The following is a 15,030-nucleotide window of genomic DNA, read 5'->3' as shown; positions in this document are numbered from 1 at the left end:
TCCTGGTCAGCTATTCCTGCTCATGAATATTCATGAGCCAGGCAAGAGCTGCCGAGAGCGGAGCATGCACAGCGAATAGCAGGCAAGGTAAGTAGAACATTTTTAATATTTAACATGTCCGTAATTTTCTGGTACGTGTTTCACTGATCATACACAGATCACACCATAGTGTGGTCCGTGTGTCATCAGTGATGCCAGACAAAAACTGTCTCCGTGCAGAATCACGGCCACGCGTGCACGCTGCACGGAGACACGTTCAGTGAAAAATCACTGATGTGTGAGCAGACCCATTGATTATAATGTATCTGCATATGTCAGTGATTCTGGTACGTATAAAAAAGCACAAACGTACCAGAATCACTGACGTGTGCAACAGGCCTAAAGGAGTTGTGTGCACTTTGCAGGTAAGGCCTGTTTCACACGTCAGTGAAAAACACAGACGTTCTTCACTGAAGTGTTAAACACGCACCTGTCCCTCCGTGTGCCGTGATTCTCGGCACACGTGGGTTGTCTATGTGCAATCCGGGCTCCGTTCTCCGTGGTCCGTGATTGCACATAGAGATTAACTCACCTGTGCCCGCTCCCGCTCTCCATGGTGTTGAACGCTCCCCCGGTGCAGCATCCGGCCGGCGCTGACCTCCGCAGCAGCTGCTTCCAGGTCGGCCATTCATGAATAAGAAAGCCATGGACCCCATAGGGGGGAGGGGCGACATGACCAGAGGGAAGGGAGGGAGTGAGGGGTTAATAAAGTTATAATGAGGGGCATTATGGGAAGGTATAGGGGATTGGTGGAGAAAGGATCCCTGTAGGGGAGGGGGGGGAGTATAAAAGCGATGAGGGAGGGTCTTACCTCCCCTTTTGGACTCCGGACGGCGACAGATTTGTGACCCAGGACCAGGACCACAGGACCCAGCATGGCGGACCTCCAGGAGCTGAATCGGATGATAAGAGCGGCGATGGCGGTGCACGGGGCCCAGGCAGTGCAGTCCCACGTCAGGGCTGCCTGGGTTTCCCCGTCGGCACCTGCCCCTCGCTCCCCCTCCAGCCGCGGGCGGTGTTCCAGGCCCCCGCTCAGGTACTCTCCGGGCGCAGGGGGGGCGAGGAGGCCCAGCGAGAGCCCCCCTCGGGACCCTCCGCGGCGGGGCGGGCGGCAGCAGCTCCCAGCGTCTGCCCCGGCCGCCGGGAGGAATCTCCGGCGAGGCCGCGGTGGCCGAGAAAGGGGCGTGGCCAGCCCGGGGCCTTCTTCCGATGTCAGGCCTCGGGCTGGAGTGCAGAGCCCAGCGGCGTCTCCCGGCCGGGAGCGAGCCCGGCGATGGAATGAGGCCAGCGGTGGCCTGGATGGCGGCGGGCCCGGCCTGGGGCCTACTTCCGGTCCCAGGCCTCGGGCTAGATTTGATAGGCCGGCGGCAGCCCGGGAACCGGGCCGTGCCCAGCGTGATCAGGAGGCACGGAGAGGGGGCGTGTCCAGCCTGGGGCCTGCTCTGGACGCCGGGCCCCTGGCGGTGGGGCACGTCCCGGCGGCTGCTTCTGGGCAGGAGCGGGCCCGGCTTGTGACTGAGGCCAGCAGTACCCCCCGAGGACGATGGGGGGGCCGGGCGCGGGCGGCCAGCAGGGGGACCGGTGTGGGCAGGCGCCACCCGGATACCTGTACGGCTGCGGAGGGCGGGAGGGACGGCGGGACCCCCACAGGGACCGCCAGGTCCCTCAGGTCATCAGCGCTGCGCCCGGCGGCCGCGGTCTCCCTCGGGCGGGGGAGGACCCAGCGGGAGGGCTCGGTCGGAGGCCCTGGAGGGCCGGAACCGGCGGAGGGGAGCCCCCTGACCTTGGGGAGAGGCTTCTCCAGGAAGAGGACTCAGTCGTCGGCGGCCCAGGGGACAGGACGGTCTTGTGGGCTGTCGCCGCACAGAAAGCAGAGGACGCCCACCGCCAGTGCCCACGCGGCTGCCCAGGAGGGTGGCTGTGGTGGAGGGGACGCATCGGCTGCGTCCTCTGGAGCTGGGACGGTGGAGGACGGCTACAGCGAAGAGGAAGAAGGAGCCCTCAGGTCGGGGGATGAATTAGAGGAGCCGCTGGCGGACGACATCGCAGTATCGAATTCCGTCTCCGCGTCACGGTCGGGTGAGCTAGCCGTGGATTCGGCATTGCTTGCGGCACGGGGTGCGGGTGCTGGGGAGGTGGCTGCGGGCACGGCAGCGCCAGAGGGGTCAGTTTTGCTTAGCCAGTTGCTGGGGCTTTTGCAGGGTTTAGCGCGAGCGCCGGCGGCGGCGACGGCCTGGACAGGGTCGGCGGTGGATGGCGCGGCGGCGGCTAGCGGCGAGAAGGTGCCGGTGGGGGCGGGTGTAGGTAGCGGAGTAGTGGAGCCTGCAGGCGAGAAAGCGGGAGAAAAGGAGAAGGAAAAGGAAGATGAGGTGGTGAGGCTGGATGATAGGGCTAAGAGCGAGGTGTATGTGTGCTTTGAGGGACCGCTAGGGGCGCACCTCAAAAAAGAGGTGAGGGAAAAAATTTGGAAAGGGGAGTATGTGGAGATATTTTCCCTGCTGCCCCTGGAAAAATTTAACCTAGACAAGGTGAAGCCGAGCGATTCCAAGAAGGAAAAGGAGGAGGAAGAAAAACGCCGTTATATGCTCATTCCTCGTTCCTTTTCCAATTGGTTGCAGGCGTTCGCAATTTTGGCTAGCGTGGTAGGGGAAAAGGAGCCGGAGCACTGCTCGGCTCTATTCGGCTATATGGATGCAATTGGGGAGGCGTATCGCACGTACGGGGGTTTGGCATGGCTGCGGTATGATGAGCAGTTTAGGCAGCGGAAGGCGTTGCGGCCCGGCATGCGGTGGGACCATAAGGACATTTCCTTATGGATGCGCTTAATGGCGGCCCCGAGCCAGCCCTTTCGTGGCGGTGCCGGGGGACCGGGAGCCGGGCCCTCGGGGATTCAGAAAAAGGGATTGTGCTGGCAATTTAACGAAGGCCAGTGCAAATTTGGCGCAGCGTGTAGGTTCAAGCATGAGTGCTCCGGCTGCGGGGGGGGACATAGCTTGTCCAAATGCTTTAAAAAAGGGAGAGGCAAGGCTGGGGACGGGTCTGGAAAAAGGGAGGACGCCGGTGAAAATAGAGGCGATGGCGCCGTTTTTAAGTAGGTACCCGGACGGGGCAGCGGCGTCGCTTTTGCGGTTTGGTTTTTTGTACGGTTTTCGGATTCCGTCGGCGGTTGAGGCATTGCCTCCGGTTTGTCGCAACTTACGGTCGGCAAGGGACCACCCTATGGTTGTGGGTGAGAAGTTGGGTAAAGAGGTTGAGCTGGGCAGGATGGGGGGCCCATTTGAGAGCCCTCCGTGCAGTAATTTGGTGGTGTCCCCGCTGGGGGTGGTGCCAAAGAAGGAGCCGAATAAATTTCGGCTCATTCATCATCTTTCATTTCCGGAGGGGTCGTCTGTGAATGACGGCATTGCGCCGGAATTGTCGGCGGTGTACTACGTCTCGTTTGACAAAGCGTTGGACTTGGTACGGGCGGCAGGACGCGGTGCATTGATGGCAAAGGCGGATGTAGAATCGGCGTTTCGTTTGTTGCCGGTGCATCCGGAGAGTCAGCACCTTCTGGGTTGCTGGTAGAACGGGAAGTTTTATGTTGATCGTTGTTTGCCCATGGGCTGTTCGATTTCTTGTTCATATTTTGAGGCGTTTAGCTCCTTTGTTGAGTGGGTGGTGCGGGACGTGTCCGGCTTGTCGTCCATTATTCATTATTTGGATGATTTTCTGTGTGTTGGTCCGGCGGGTTCCATGGTTTGCGCTGGTTTGTTGTTCGCCTTGCAGAGAGTGGCGGATCGGTTCGGGATCCCTTTGGCGCAGGAAAAAACGGAGGGGCCGGCGCCGGTTATGCGGTTCCTGGGGATTGAAATCGACTCGCTGGCCATGGAATGTAGGTTGCCAGAGGACAAGATTGTGGATTTGCGGAGTGCGGTTGCAGCAATGCTGGCAGCAAAAAAAGTGCGGCTTAAGGTGGTACAGTCTTTGCTTGGAAAGCTGAATTTTGCATGCAGGATTATGCCGATGGGGCGTGTTTTCGCCAGGAGGTTGGCGGCAGCTACGGCAGGCGTACGGTCATCGGCGCATTTCGTGCGGGTCACGCGGGAGATCAAGGCAGACTTGTTGGTTTGGGACGTCTTCTTGCGACATTTTAACGGCCGCACTTTGTGGTTGAAGAAGGTGGTGCCCAATGATGCTCTGGAACTATATACGGATGCGGCCGGGTCGGCGGGTTTCGGCGCCATTTTTCAGGGTCATTGGTGTGTGGGAAGGTGGCCCGAGGATTGGCGACAGGGTGGCCTTGTCAAAAATCTGGCCCTGCTCGAGTTGTTTCCAATCGTGGTGGCGGTGGAGTTGTGGGGGTCGCAATTTTCGGGACGTAAGGTGTGCTTCCATTGCGATAATCAGGCAGTTGTACATGCAATCAACAGCTTGTCAGCGAAATCTGGACCTGTAGTGGCATATTTGCGGCATTTGGTGCTCGAGTGTTTGCTGTGGAATATTCATGTGGTTGCAAAACATGTGCCGGGGGTGGATAACGGGGTGGCTGACGCTTTATCTCGTTTTCAGTTCCACAGGTTTCGGGAGTTACTGCCGGGGGCGGACGAGGTCGGAGCGGTGTGCCCAGAGGAATTGTGGAGCCTGGTGAGGCAGTGATTGCGGGTTTGATTAGGAATTCGGTGACCGAGGTGACTTGGTGCCGTTATGCTAAGGTGTGGGTTGAGTGGCAGGCAGTGCTGGGTGAGATGTTTGGTAACGGGCGAGCGGATTATTTACTGGTGCTCTTGGCATTGGTGAGTGAGGATTTTAGGGCTGGGAGGTCAGCGTCGGCGGTGGCGATTAGGGTGGCGGCCGTGGCCTTCTGGTTAAAGGTTAGGGGTGAGCAGGACGTTTCAAGGGACTTTCGGGTACGGCAAGCATTGAAAGGTTTTCGGAAAGGGGTGAAGGTGCGGGACACTAGGCGGCCCATTTCGTTGGACTTGTTACGGCGTTTGGTGGATGGTTTGCAGGGCATTTGTGTCTCAGCGTATGAGACGGTGTTGTTTAAAACTGCTTTCGTGTTGGCTTTTTTCGGGGCTTTTCGGATAGGAGAATTGGTGAGCCCGTCAATGGTGATTGGGGGTGGTTTGCTATTCGAGGATGTGTCGGTAGTGGGACGGAGAGTGGAGTGTCGGCTTCGGCGGTCCAAGACGGACCAGATGGGTCGGGGCAGGTTGGTAGTGTTGTATGCGGTGCAAGGGGATGGCTTGTGCCCGGTGCAGGTGGTGAGTCAGTTTTGTGGTCTGCGGGGCGGTCTTCCGGGCCCCTGCTACGTCACGAGGACGGGGCTTGGTTGTCTCGTTATCAGTTTGTGGCAGTGCTGAGGAGTTGTTTGCGCTGGGCGGGTGAGCGCCCAGAGGATTACGGGTCCCATTCGTTCAGGATTGGGGCGGCTACCGAGGCTTCTCGTTGGGGTCTTGGAGATGACATGGTGAGACGGATTGGTCGGTGGGAGTCCTCTCGTTTTCGTGGTTATGTTCGCCCGCAGTTATTATCTCGTTGAGGGCTCTGGTGGGGAGTTGTTTGTTCTGCCGTTAGGTTTTTGTTGTTCTTTGTTGCAATCTGGAATGCTGGTGTTGTTGTTAAAATTGTTTCCTTTATTGTAGGAGTGTGTCTGATCTGGATCCTGGGGCACTCATTCGTTTTTTGGGGGGCCCGTCGGGCCGACGCTCGCCCGAATGGTCGGCAGTTGGGTCTGGACAGGTCGCTGGCATCGGTCAAGTGGATTGGAGTGCGGGGCATGGAATGGAGCAGGGTCGTGCCGGAATTCGAGTACTATTGCAGGATGGACAGACCCCCGAACGTGTTGGTTTTGCACGTGGGGGGGAATGACCTGGGTTCGCGGGCATCCCGCGATCTGATTCGGGACATTAAGATCGACCTACTGCGGTTATGGGCAAGGTATCCGGGCCTGATAGTGGTGTGGTCGGATATTGTGGCCAGATTATGGTGGAGGGGGGCCCGGTCGGTTGAGAAGATTAATCGCGCCCGGGCACAAGTGAACAGGGTGGTTGCGCGTTTCGTGCGGAGAAACGGCGGCGTGGTGGTGAGGCATGTGGACCTGGAATCGGCGAAGTGGCAGTTTCGGAGAGGTGATGGGGTTCATCTTAATGACATTGGTTCTGATTTATGGGCCCTGGGTTTGCGGGATGGTGTGGAGCAAGCCTTGGGCGTGTGGCGGGTCCAGGCCACGTAAGGTGTCACGTGTCCTGTCCTGTGGCGGGGGTAGGTCTGGTCCAGAAGCGGTTGGAAGGGATTTGTAGCTGGACCGAGAGGCACTGTCTTGGTATGGTGTCTCTGGGTTCCGGGAAATTGCAGGCACGGGGTTCTGCAAAGTTTGGGGGGTATTAATCCGTGGGGTGATTAATACCTCATCTCTGGGTCGGAGTGTTGCGGCCAGGGATATTGGTGTAGAAAAGGGTTTCTGGACCGGGCCTACATAGGGTTTCATGTACCGTTTATTATTATGTGTTACCTATTATTCTGTGTTTGGGGTCGCCCGTTGGACGGCGCCCCCTTTGTGGTTAGTATGTTAATAATAGGTAATAAAGGCTGCTGTGGCCAATTTGTTTAACCAAGTCGCATGCAGTCGGTGTATTATTTTTAGGTTAAGTTTTAAGGGGTATAGTAACCATCACGACCGGAAAATCCTTCCTCAGTGGTCAAGAAAGCCATGGACCCCATAGGGGGGAGGGGCGACATGACCAGAGGGAAGGGAGGGAGTGAGGGGTTAATAAAGTTATAATGAGGGGCATTATGGGAAGGTATAGGGGATTGGTGGAGAAAGGATCCCTGTAGGGGAGGGGGGGGGGGGAGTATAAAAGCGATGAGGGAGGGTCTTACCTCCCCTTTTGGACACCGGACGGCGACAGATTCCCGCCCACCCTCCCTTTTTTGTGTTTGTGAGTTGTTTAACTATGTTAAAAAAAAAACAAAAAAAACAAGAAGACAACAAGGAATTATTATAAAAGGGATGTATGTTTTGTCGCAGCAGCGGGGGTAGGTCTGGTCCAGAAGCGGTTGGAAGGGATTTGTAGCTGGACCGAGAGGCACTGTCTTGGTATGGTGTCTCTGGGTTCCGGGAAATTGCAGGCACGGGGTTCTGCAAAGTTTGGGGGGTATTAATCCGTGGGGTGATTAATACCTCATCTCTGGGTCGGAGTGTTGCGTCCAGGGATATTGGTGTAGAAAAGGGTTTCTGGACCGGGCCTACATAGGGTTTCATGTACCGTTTATTATTATGTGTTACCTATTATTCTGTGTTTGGGGTCGCCCGTTGGACGGCGCCCCCTTTGTGGTTAGTATGTTAATAATAGGTAATAAAGGCTGCTGTGGCCAATTTGTTTAACCAAGTCGCATGCAGTCGGTGTATTATTTTTAAGTTAAGTTTTAAGGGGTATAGTCACCATCACGACCGGAAAATCCTTCCTCAGTGGTCATGCACGACAGTAATGAGCCGGCTCAGAAGCAGCATGCAGAACAGGCTGCAGAGAGCGCGGCTGAAGCCGGGTGAGTAAAAATGATTTTTATTTTATATGCATGTTTTTTTCTGGCACGTGTTTCATGAAACACACCACTGCGTGGTCCGTGGGACATCAGTGATGCCAGAAAAAAATGGAGATGTCTCCGTGCGGCAACTTAGGCAGAAAAAATGCACCAAAAATGCATGCGTTTTTGGTACTTTTTGTCCCATGTGTTTTTTGTTTTTTTTTGTGAAATCATTGGAAGAGCTGAAAACTGGAGGAAAAACAAAAAAAAAAACAAAAACGCACCAACAATTGACCTGCTGTTTCTATTTTCTGCACCCAAAACTGCAAGGAAAAAAGATTCAATGTGCACATAGCAATTCAGAATTCTTATTGACTTGGCTGGAAGAAGGAAAAATATGCAGATTTGGGCAACAATTTGCATGATAAACTGGACCAAATCTGTAACGCAAAACTCAATGTGCGCACACAGCCTAAGGCCAGTTTCACACTTGCGATTATCTCGCACGAGTGCAATGCGAGAAATTCTCGCATTGCACTCGGACACATGTTAATCAATGATGCAGTTCCCATCTGCTATTTTTTTCTCAATCCAAATCGGACTGAGAAAAAAATCGCAGCATGCTGCGTTTTGGTGAGTTTCTCGCGCAAATCTCTCTAATCCAACTCTATGGGAGCGGGTAAATAAACGGATGTCACACAGACCGGCGCACACACCATCCTAGTGACATTCGTTTTTCTAAATACATTTATCGCATGTTTCAGAAAACACTGGAAATGAGTGAGGTCTCACAATGTCGGTCAATCTCTATCTCTGTAGGCCGGTCTCTCCCTCTCGGTCTCTATTCTCTCTCTGTCGGTCGGTCTGCCGGTCGGTCTCTCTCTCTGTCCATGTCGGTCTATCCCTCTTCCCCCGTCTCTCATACTCACCGATCCCCGATCACCGGCGCGGCACTGCACGGCGTTCACACTGCTCCGGCGGCTTCTCCTCTTTTGAAAAAGCCGGCCGCTCATTAATCCATCTCGTATTCCCTGCTTTCCCCGCCCACCGGCGCCTATGATTGGTTGCAGTCAGACACGCCCCACGATGAGTGACAGCTGTCTCACTGCAACCAATCACAGCTGCCAGTGGGCGGGTCTATATCATGAAGTTAAATAAATATATAAATAATTAAAAAAAGGCGTGCGGTTCCCCCCAATTTTGATACCAGCCAGGGTAAAGCAAACGGCTGAAGGCTGGTGTTCTCAGGATGGGGAGCTCCATGTTATGGGGAGCCCCCCCAGCCTAACAATATCAGCCAGCAACCGCCCGAAATGGCCACATCCATTAGATGCGACAATCCCGGGACTGTACCCGGCTCATCCCGAATTGCCCTGGTGCGTTGGCAATCGGGGTAATAAGATGATAATGGCAGCAGCCCATAGCTGCCACTAAGTCCAAGATTAATCATGGCAGATGTTTCCCCAAGATATCTTCCATGATTAATCTGTTAGTTAAAGAAAATAAACACTCACATCCAAAAAATCCTTTATTTGCAATAAAACACAAAAAACAGCAACCTCTTTCACCATTTTAATAAAATGGTCCCCAAATATCCCTCCAGGTCCGACGTAATCCACAGCAGTCCCACGATTCTTTCAGCTCTGCTACATCGGAAGCTGACAGAGAGCGGCCACAGACCACGACCGCTCTCTGTGAGCTCCCCGCAGTAACTGAAGTGAGTCGCGCTATCAGCGATGACTTCACTCAGGTTACCCGTGGCCACAGATCTCAGCGGGAGGACTGCAGCTGTGGCTGCGGGTAACCTCAGTGACGGCAACGCTGATAGCGCGGCTCACTGCAGTCACTCAGGGGATTTGCGGTCACCGGTGAGACCTTCACCGGTGACCGAAAATCAGGCCATGCCACACAGACAGAGCCGTGGGATGACAATGAAGTCGGGTGAAGTTCTTCCGACTTCATTCTGATCGTGCGGCTCTGTCTGTATCTGCTGTCAGCGGCCATTCAGCTCTGCTACATGGCTCAGTCTGTGTCTGCTCTCAGCGGCCATGTAGCAGAGCTGAATGGCAGATGACATAGTAAAAACAGATCCCATATGCATCAAACACGGAATGCAATCATAAGAAAAATCCCAGGATCGCATTGCAGTTGCATTGCACACTGATCATATCGTGAACTAAAATCGTACGACTTTTTATCATGCAACTCGGACCGATTTTACACGCATAAATGTGTTTCCAGCCTAACAGATGAACCAGCCATAGGATAGGTCTTCAATGTCTGATCAGTGAGGGTGCAACAATCATTCCTGATGCCACTGGTGACTGGAACTACATAGTTACGTAGCCACACAGCCTAGCTTTGTCGAATGTATAGTGGCTGCGGCCGAGTACTGCACATCTGCTGTCTACGGATTTTTTTTTTTTTTTAAATTCGTTTATTAAACAGTAAAAAAATTCTCAAATACAGAGCAAAAGACACATTAGATATGCACATACAGGTTTGCTATGAGCCACTCAAGAAGGCTCAACAAATAGACATGTCGCTATATTGCTAAATAAATGTTCATTTTAAAACTGCTATAGTGTCTTACGGTCAATGAGATAGCTGATTACATTGCATTTGAGTGTATGGTAAATACTACAAACAGACAAACAAAACCAGTAAATAACTACTAACTAGCTCTGCCGATAACACCATCCCAGACGTTGGAAACTGCCCTCCTCCACAATCAGTTTTGTATTCAGTATTGGTAGAGACATGTGAATATCTTATACTCAATCAGATAAGGTCAAAGGGGAGGAGTTCCACATTTCCCATATCCGGTTGAATTTCTTCGGACACCCTCTGTTTTGATATACAGTCCGCTCATACGGGAGTATTTGGTTCACCAGTTCTATCCACGCTCGCACCGTAGGAGGAGAACCGCCCATCCGCCGCATGGCTATGAGTTTCCGAGCCATAAAAAGGGATTCTCGCAGAAATATTTTGTGATAGTGTTACCATGTCCCTTCATCCATAACCCCAAATAAACAGAGAACTGATTCAAGGGGTATAGGAAAAAGAGCCAGGGAGGACAAGACTGAGACAACCTCCTTCCAAAAGGTGGCAGCCACCGGACAGCCCCATATCATGTGAAGAAAGTCAGCATCCCCCCATAGCACCGCGGGCAGTCAGGGGTTGCCCGGTGTTGCATTTTGAACAACCTTAAAGGGGTTAAATACGCTTGATGTATGATATATAGTTGGGTCATTCTGTTGTTAACTGAGGGTGATACCTTAGTTGGGGATTCGGGAATCTCCTCCCAGTCCTCCTCTTGTAAGATCGGGACTAACAGCTCCCATCTCCTCCTAACAGTCAGTGGCTGGGACTCATTTCCTACAGACAGTAAGTGGGTGTACAGAGATGAGATCAGTTCTTTAGGGCCCTGGGACCGCAGAATTCCAATTAAGGGAAATGAGGATATAAGGGTAGCTCCCGTCCTATTCTGCATATGATGTTGGATTGCTGATCTAAGCTGCAGATATCTAAAGAAGTGACATCTAGCCACTTTAAATCGGGAGTGGATTGGATCAAAGGAACCAGGACATTTTGTTCATAAATGTTACTCAAAGTGAGAGCGCCATGGGAACTCCAGAAGATGGAGGACGGGTGTTCTAATAGCGTAGGGAAATACGTGTTCTGCCATAAGGGCATCTCGGCAATAATACCCGAGAAACGCACCACCCTTTTAGCTTGTCTCCAAACCCGCCGTGCCAACCTGAGAAGCAGTACCATCCCAGATGGGCCAGTTCCATCCAGTTCCAGAAACCCAAGTAAGCACCTTGTTCCAGCAGCGTGTGCAAGGTGGCTCTCTGTGTTCGGAAGGTCGGATCCTGGCATCCACGAGGACAGCGCCCTCAGCTGGCCCGACAGGTAATATAAGTAGAAATCTGGCAGAGCCAGCCCCTCCGTCACTTAGATCTATGTAGTGTGGTCAGTTTCAGTTTAGGTCGTGTGGTGCCCCAAATGAACCCAGACAATAACGAGTTCAGGGAAGAGAAAAAGGATTTAGGAACTGGAAGCGCACTATGCTGGAGGAAGTAACTGAGTTTGGGAAGTAAAATCATTTTCACCAAATTGACACGTCTCTGGACCAATAGGGGCAGCTAACTCCATAGCGAGAACTTAGTTTTGACCACTGTCAATAGAGGGTAAATGTTAGACTGTAGGTCCTGTCAGCTATCTCGATTTATAATGATCCCCAGATACTTAAAACTAGAAACCAGCGGCAACGGGGACAATGCCTCCAAGCCGGACATCGGGCTGAGGGACAGGGGCATCAAATGAGACTTGTCCCAATTTATGTAAAGTCCTGAAAATTTACTGAATTCGTCAATAACGTCAAACACCCGAGGCAGAGACCACTACACATCCTCCATGAATATGATCATGTCATCCGCATACAATCCTATGGTATCTACCCGATCTGCTATGCGTATGCCCTGAATCAGTCTGTCTGATCGAATCTTGATCGCCAGGGCTTCGATGGCCAAAGCAAAAAGAGCCGGGGACAAGGGGAACCCCTGCCGGATTCCTCTTCCCAAACATAAGGAGTTTGAAAGAATACCATTGACCATCACCTTAGCTCGGGGAGCATGGTACAGCATCTAGATTCAATCACAAAATTTAGGACCAAATCCAAACTTTTGAAGGCAGGCCCGCAGGAAACTCCACTCCACAGAATCAAATGCCTTGGCCGCGTCCAGGGAGGCCAAGGCCCACTTATTATCCGTCACCAAGGTACTTGATTGGACCACCGACTGAACTCTTCTGACATTAATGGAAGTGCTCTTCCCTGGCATAAACCCCGTCTGATCAGGGTGAATCAAATCTAATATGATAGAGTTCAGTCTAGTGGCCAATATTTTAGTGAAAATGTTATAGTCCACGTTTACAAGAGAGATGGGGAGGTAGGATCCGCACTCTGAGGGGTCCTTCCCTTCTTTCAGAAGCACTATGATATTAGCATCGTGAAAGGAGTCTGGGAGAGAGGTCTCCGGCGTGGCCTGAACAAACACCTCCAGCAAATGTGGTAGCATGAACTCTTGGTATTTCCCATATAATTCCACCGGAAAGCCATCCGGCCCCGGAGCCTTGCCCACAGTCAGATCTGCCACTGCAGATTTCAGCTCAACCAGAGTGATTTCGGCATCCAAATAAGCCTGCTGAGCTGTAGTAAGCCTCGGGAAGTCCACTTCCTCCAAATATGTCAGGCAGCCTGTCATAGTCGCCCCACTTTTAGACTGATAAAGCGAGCCGTAAAAGCTACAAAAGCATTGAATGATGTCAGTGGGGGAAGTGGCCATACTACCGTCTGGCCTACGGATTTGAAGCACATTGTTAATGTTGCCTAACCATAAACGCTAGGAGTTTGCTGGACTGGTTCCCCAGTTCAAAATATTGTTGTCTTGTGAAGAATAGTTTACGTTTCGACTTAGTGTCTAGGTGCTGTGTATATCTTCTATGTGCACAGAGCCATGTCTGTCTGTTGTCAGAGGGATTGGCAATATAAGCTTTCTCCGCCTCTCCAACCTGCATGTGAACCCTTTGTATTTACTTTCATGGAGTCTTCTCTTTACTGTTGACTTAGAGACAGATACACCTACTTCACTGAGAGTATTCTGGACTTCAGTTGATGTTGTGAACGGGTTCTTCTTCACCAAAGTATGCGGCGATCATCCACCACTGTTGTCATCCGAGTTCCCAAGCTCACCAGTCAATTCCTTTTTTCTCAGAATGTACCCGACTGTTGATTTTGCTACTCCAAGCATGTCTGCTATCTCTCTGATGGATTTTTTCTTTTTTTTCATCCTCAAGATGTTCTGCTTCACCTCAATTGAGAGTTCCTTAGACCGCATGTTGTCTGGTCACAGCAACAGCTTCCAAATGCAAAACCACACACCTGTAATCAACCCCAGACCTTTTAACTACTTCATTGATTACAGGTTAACGAGGGAGACGCCTTCAGAGTTAATTGCAGCCCTTAGAGTCCCTTGTCCAATTACTTTTGGTCCCTTGAAAAAGAGGAGGCTATGCATTACAGACCTATGATTCCTAAACCCTTTCTCCGATTTAGATGTGAAAACTCTCATATTGCAGCTGGGAGTGTGCACTTTCAGCCCATATTATATATATAATTGTATTTCTGAACATGTTTTTGTAAACAGCTAAAATAACAAAACTTGTGTCACTGTCCAAATATTTCTGGACCTAACTGTATGTAGTACCCAGCCACAGCCACTATACACTTGACAGCTGTACTGTGCAGCTCCGTAACAGAGGAATTCGACTGGCAGCGGTCTCTGAGACAGTGGCTTGGCGGAGGTGCCAGGAATTACACCCCCACAGATCAGACATTGATAACCTAACGATAGCTCATCAATAGAGAGGAGCGGGCCCGTGGATGCTCAGGTTCTGCATGTTCAGCTGACCTTGAGGCCTCCTTCACAAATTCATGTCTCTGGTACATGCGACATGTTTTGGCATGTACAGGGGACACGGACTCACGTAGACCTGTTAAAACCAATGGGTCTGCGCACACGTCCGTTTGGGGCACACGTGTCAGTGTGCTCCATGCAGTGACATGTCCATTTTCTGCCCGTAAGCATGGGTGACAGACCACACACACTGATGTGAACCGTGCATGAATGACAAATCTACTCAGGCATTCATGCAGAGGAACAATTACAATGTTCTGGAATGGCCATCCCAGTTCCCAGACCTGAATATCATTGAAAAGCTGTGGGACGATTTGAAGCGTGCGGTCCATGCTCGGCGACCATCAAACTTAACTGAACTGGAATTGTTTTGTAAACAGGAATGGTCAAATATACCTTCATCCAGGAACTCATTAAAAGCTACAGGAAGCGACTAGAGGCTGTTATTTTTGCAAAAGGAGGATCTACAAAATATTAATGTCACTTATGTTGAGGTGCCCATATTTTTGCACCTGTCAAATTTTGTTTAAATGCGGATTGCACATTTTCTGTTAGTACAATTTCAATCCAGAAATATTACTGAGTCCATTATTAGATATATGAAACTGAAATAGCTGTTGCAAAAATCCAAATTGTTATAAAGAAAAAAGGTTAACATTAATAGGGGTGCCCAAAGTTTTTCTTATGACTAAACTTATAAAAGCACTGCTTTCTCTGCCTCAGCTGTTGCTTCTGGGCCTGCTCATTATGCTCATGCATATTCACTGCACTCACCGCGGACCCAGAAGTAAGAGCAGCGCCGGAGACAGGCAAGTATACCAGCTCATGCTGTCTATGTGCTATCCAGATGTCACACAGATAGCACACACATATTGACGTGGCCCATGGACAGTGCAAAACGTTAGTGTTTTGCATGGACATGTGAAGGCAGCCTTAGATAAACTTCTCTTTTGGATCAGAACCTCATTAGAAGTCACTGATTGGGCAGTTCATGTTTCCGCCC

At 51.6% G+C, this 15,030-nt stretch overlaps 1 protein-coding gene across 1 annotated transcript in view; it reads right to left on the bottom strand.

The window, feature by feature from the left end:
* The window catches only part of LOC142312774 (P43 5S RNA-binding protein-like), a 30,630-nt gene extending 17,815 nt beyond the window's left edge, over positions 1–12,815 (bottom strand). Inside the window, exon 1 of the mRNA XM_075351761.1 lies at positions 12,235–12,815. Within this exon, the coding sequence (XP_075207876.1) occupies positions 12,235–12,815 (581 nt within the window). The remainder of the gene's footprint in view (positions 1–12,234) is intronic.
* Between the last annotated feature and the right edge of the window lie 2,215 nt (positions 12,816–15,030).

The sequence above is a fragment of the Anomaloglossus baeobatrachus genome, chromosome 5, assembly GCF_048569485.1.
Source record: "Anomaloglossus baeobatrachus isolate aAnoBae1 chromosome 5, aAnoBae1.hap1, whole genome shotgun sequence".
NCBI lineage: Eukaryota > Metazoa > Chordata > Amphibia > Anura > Aromobatidae > Anomaloglossus > Anomaloglossus baeobatrachus.
This window is presented reverse-complemented; position numbering and strand designations above follow the sequence as displayed.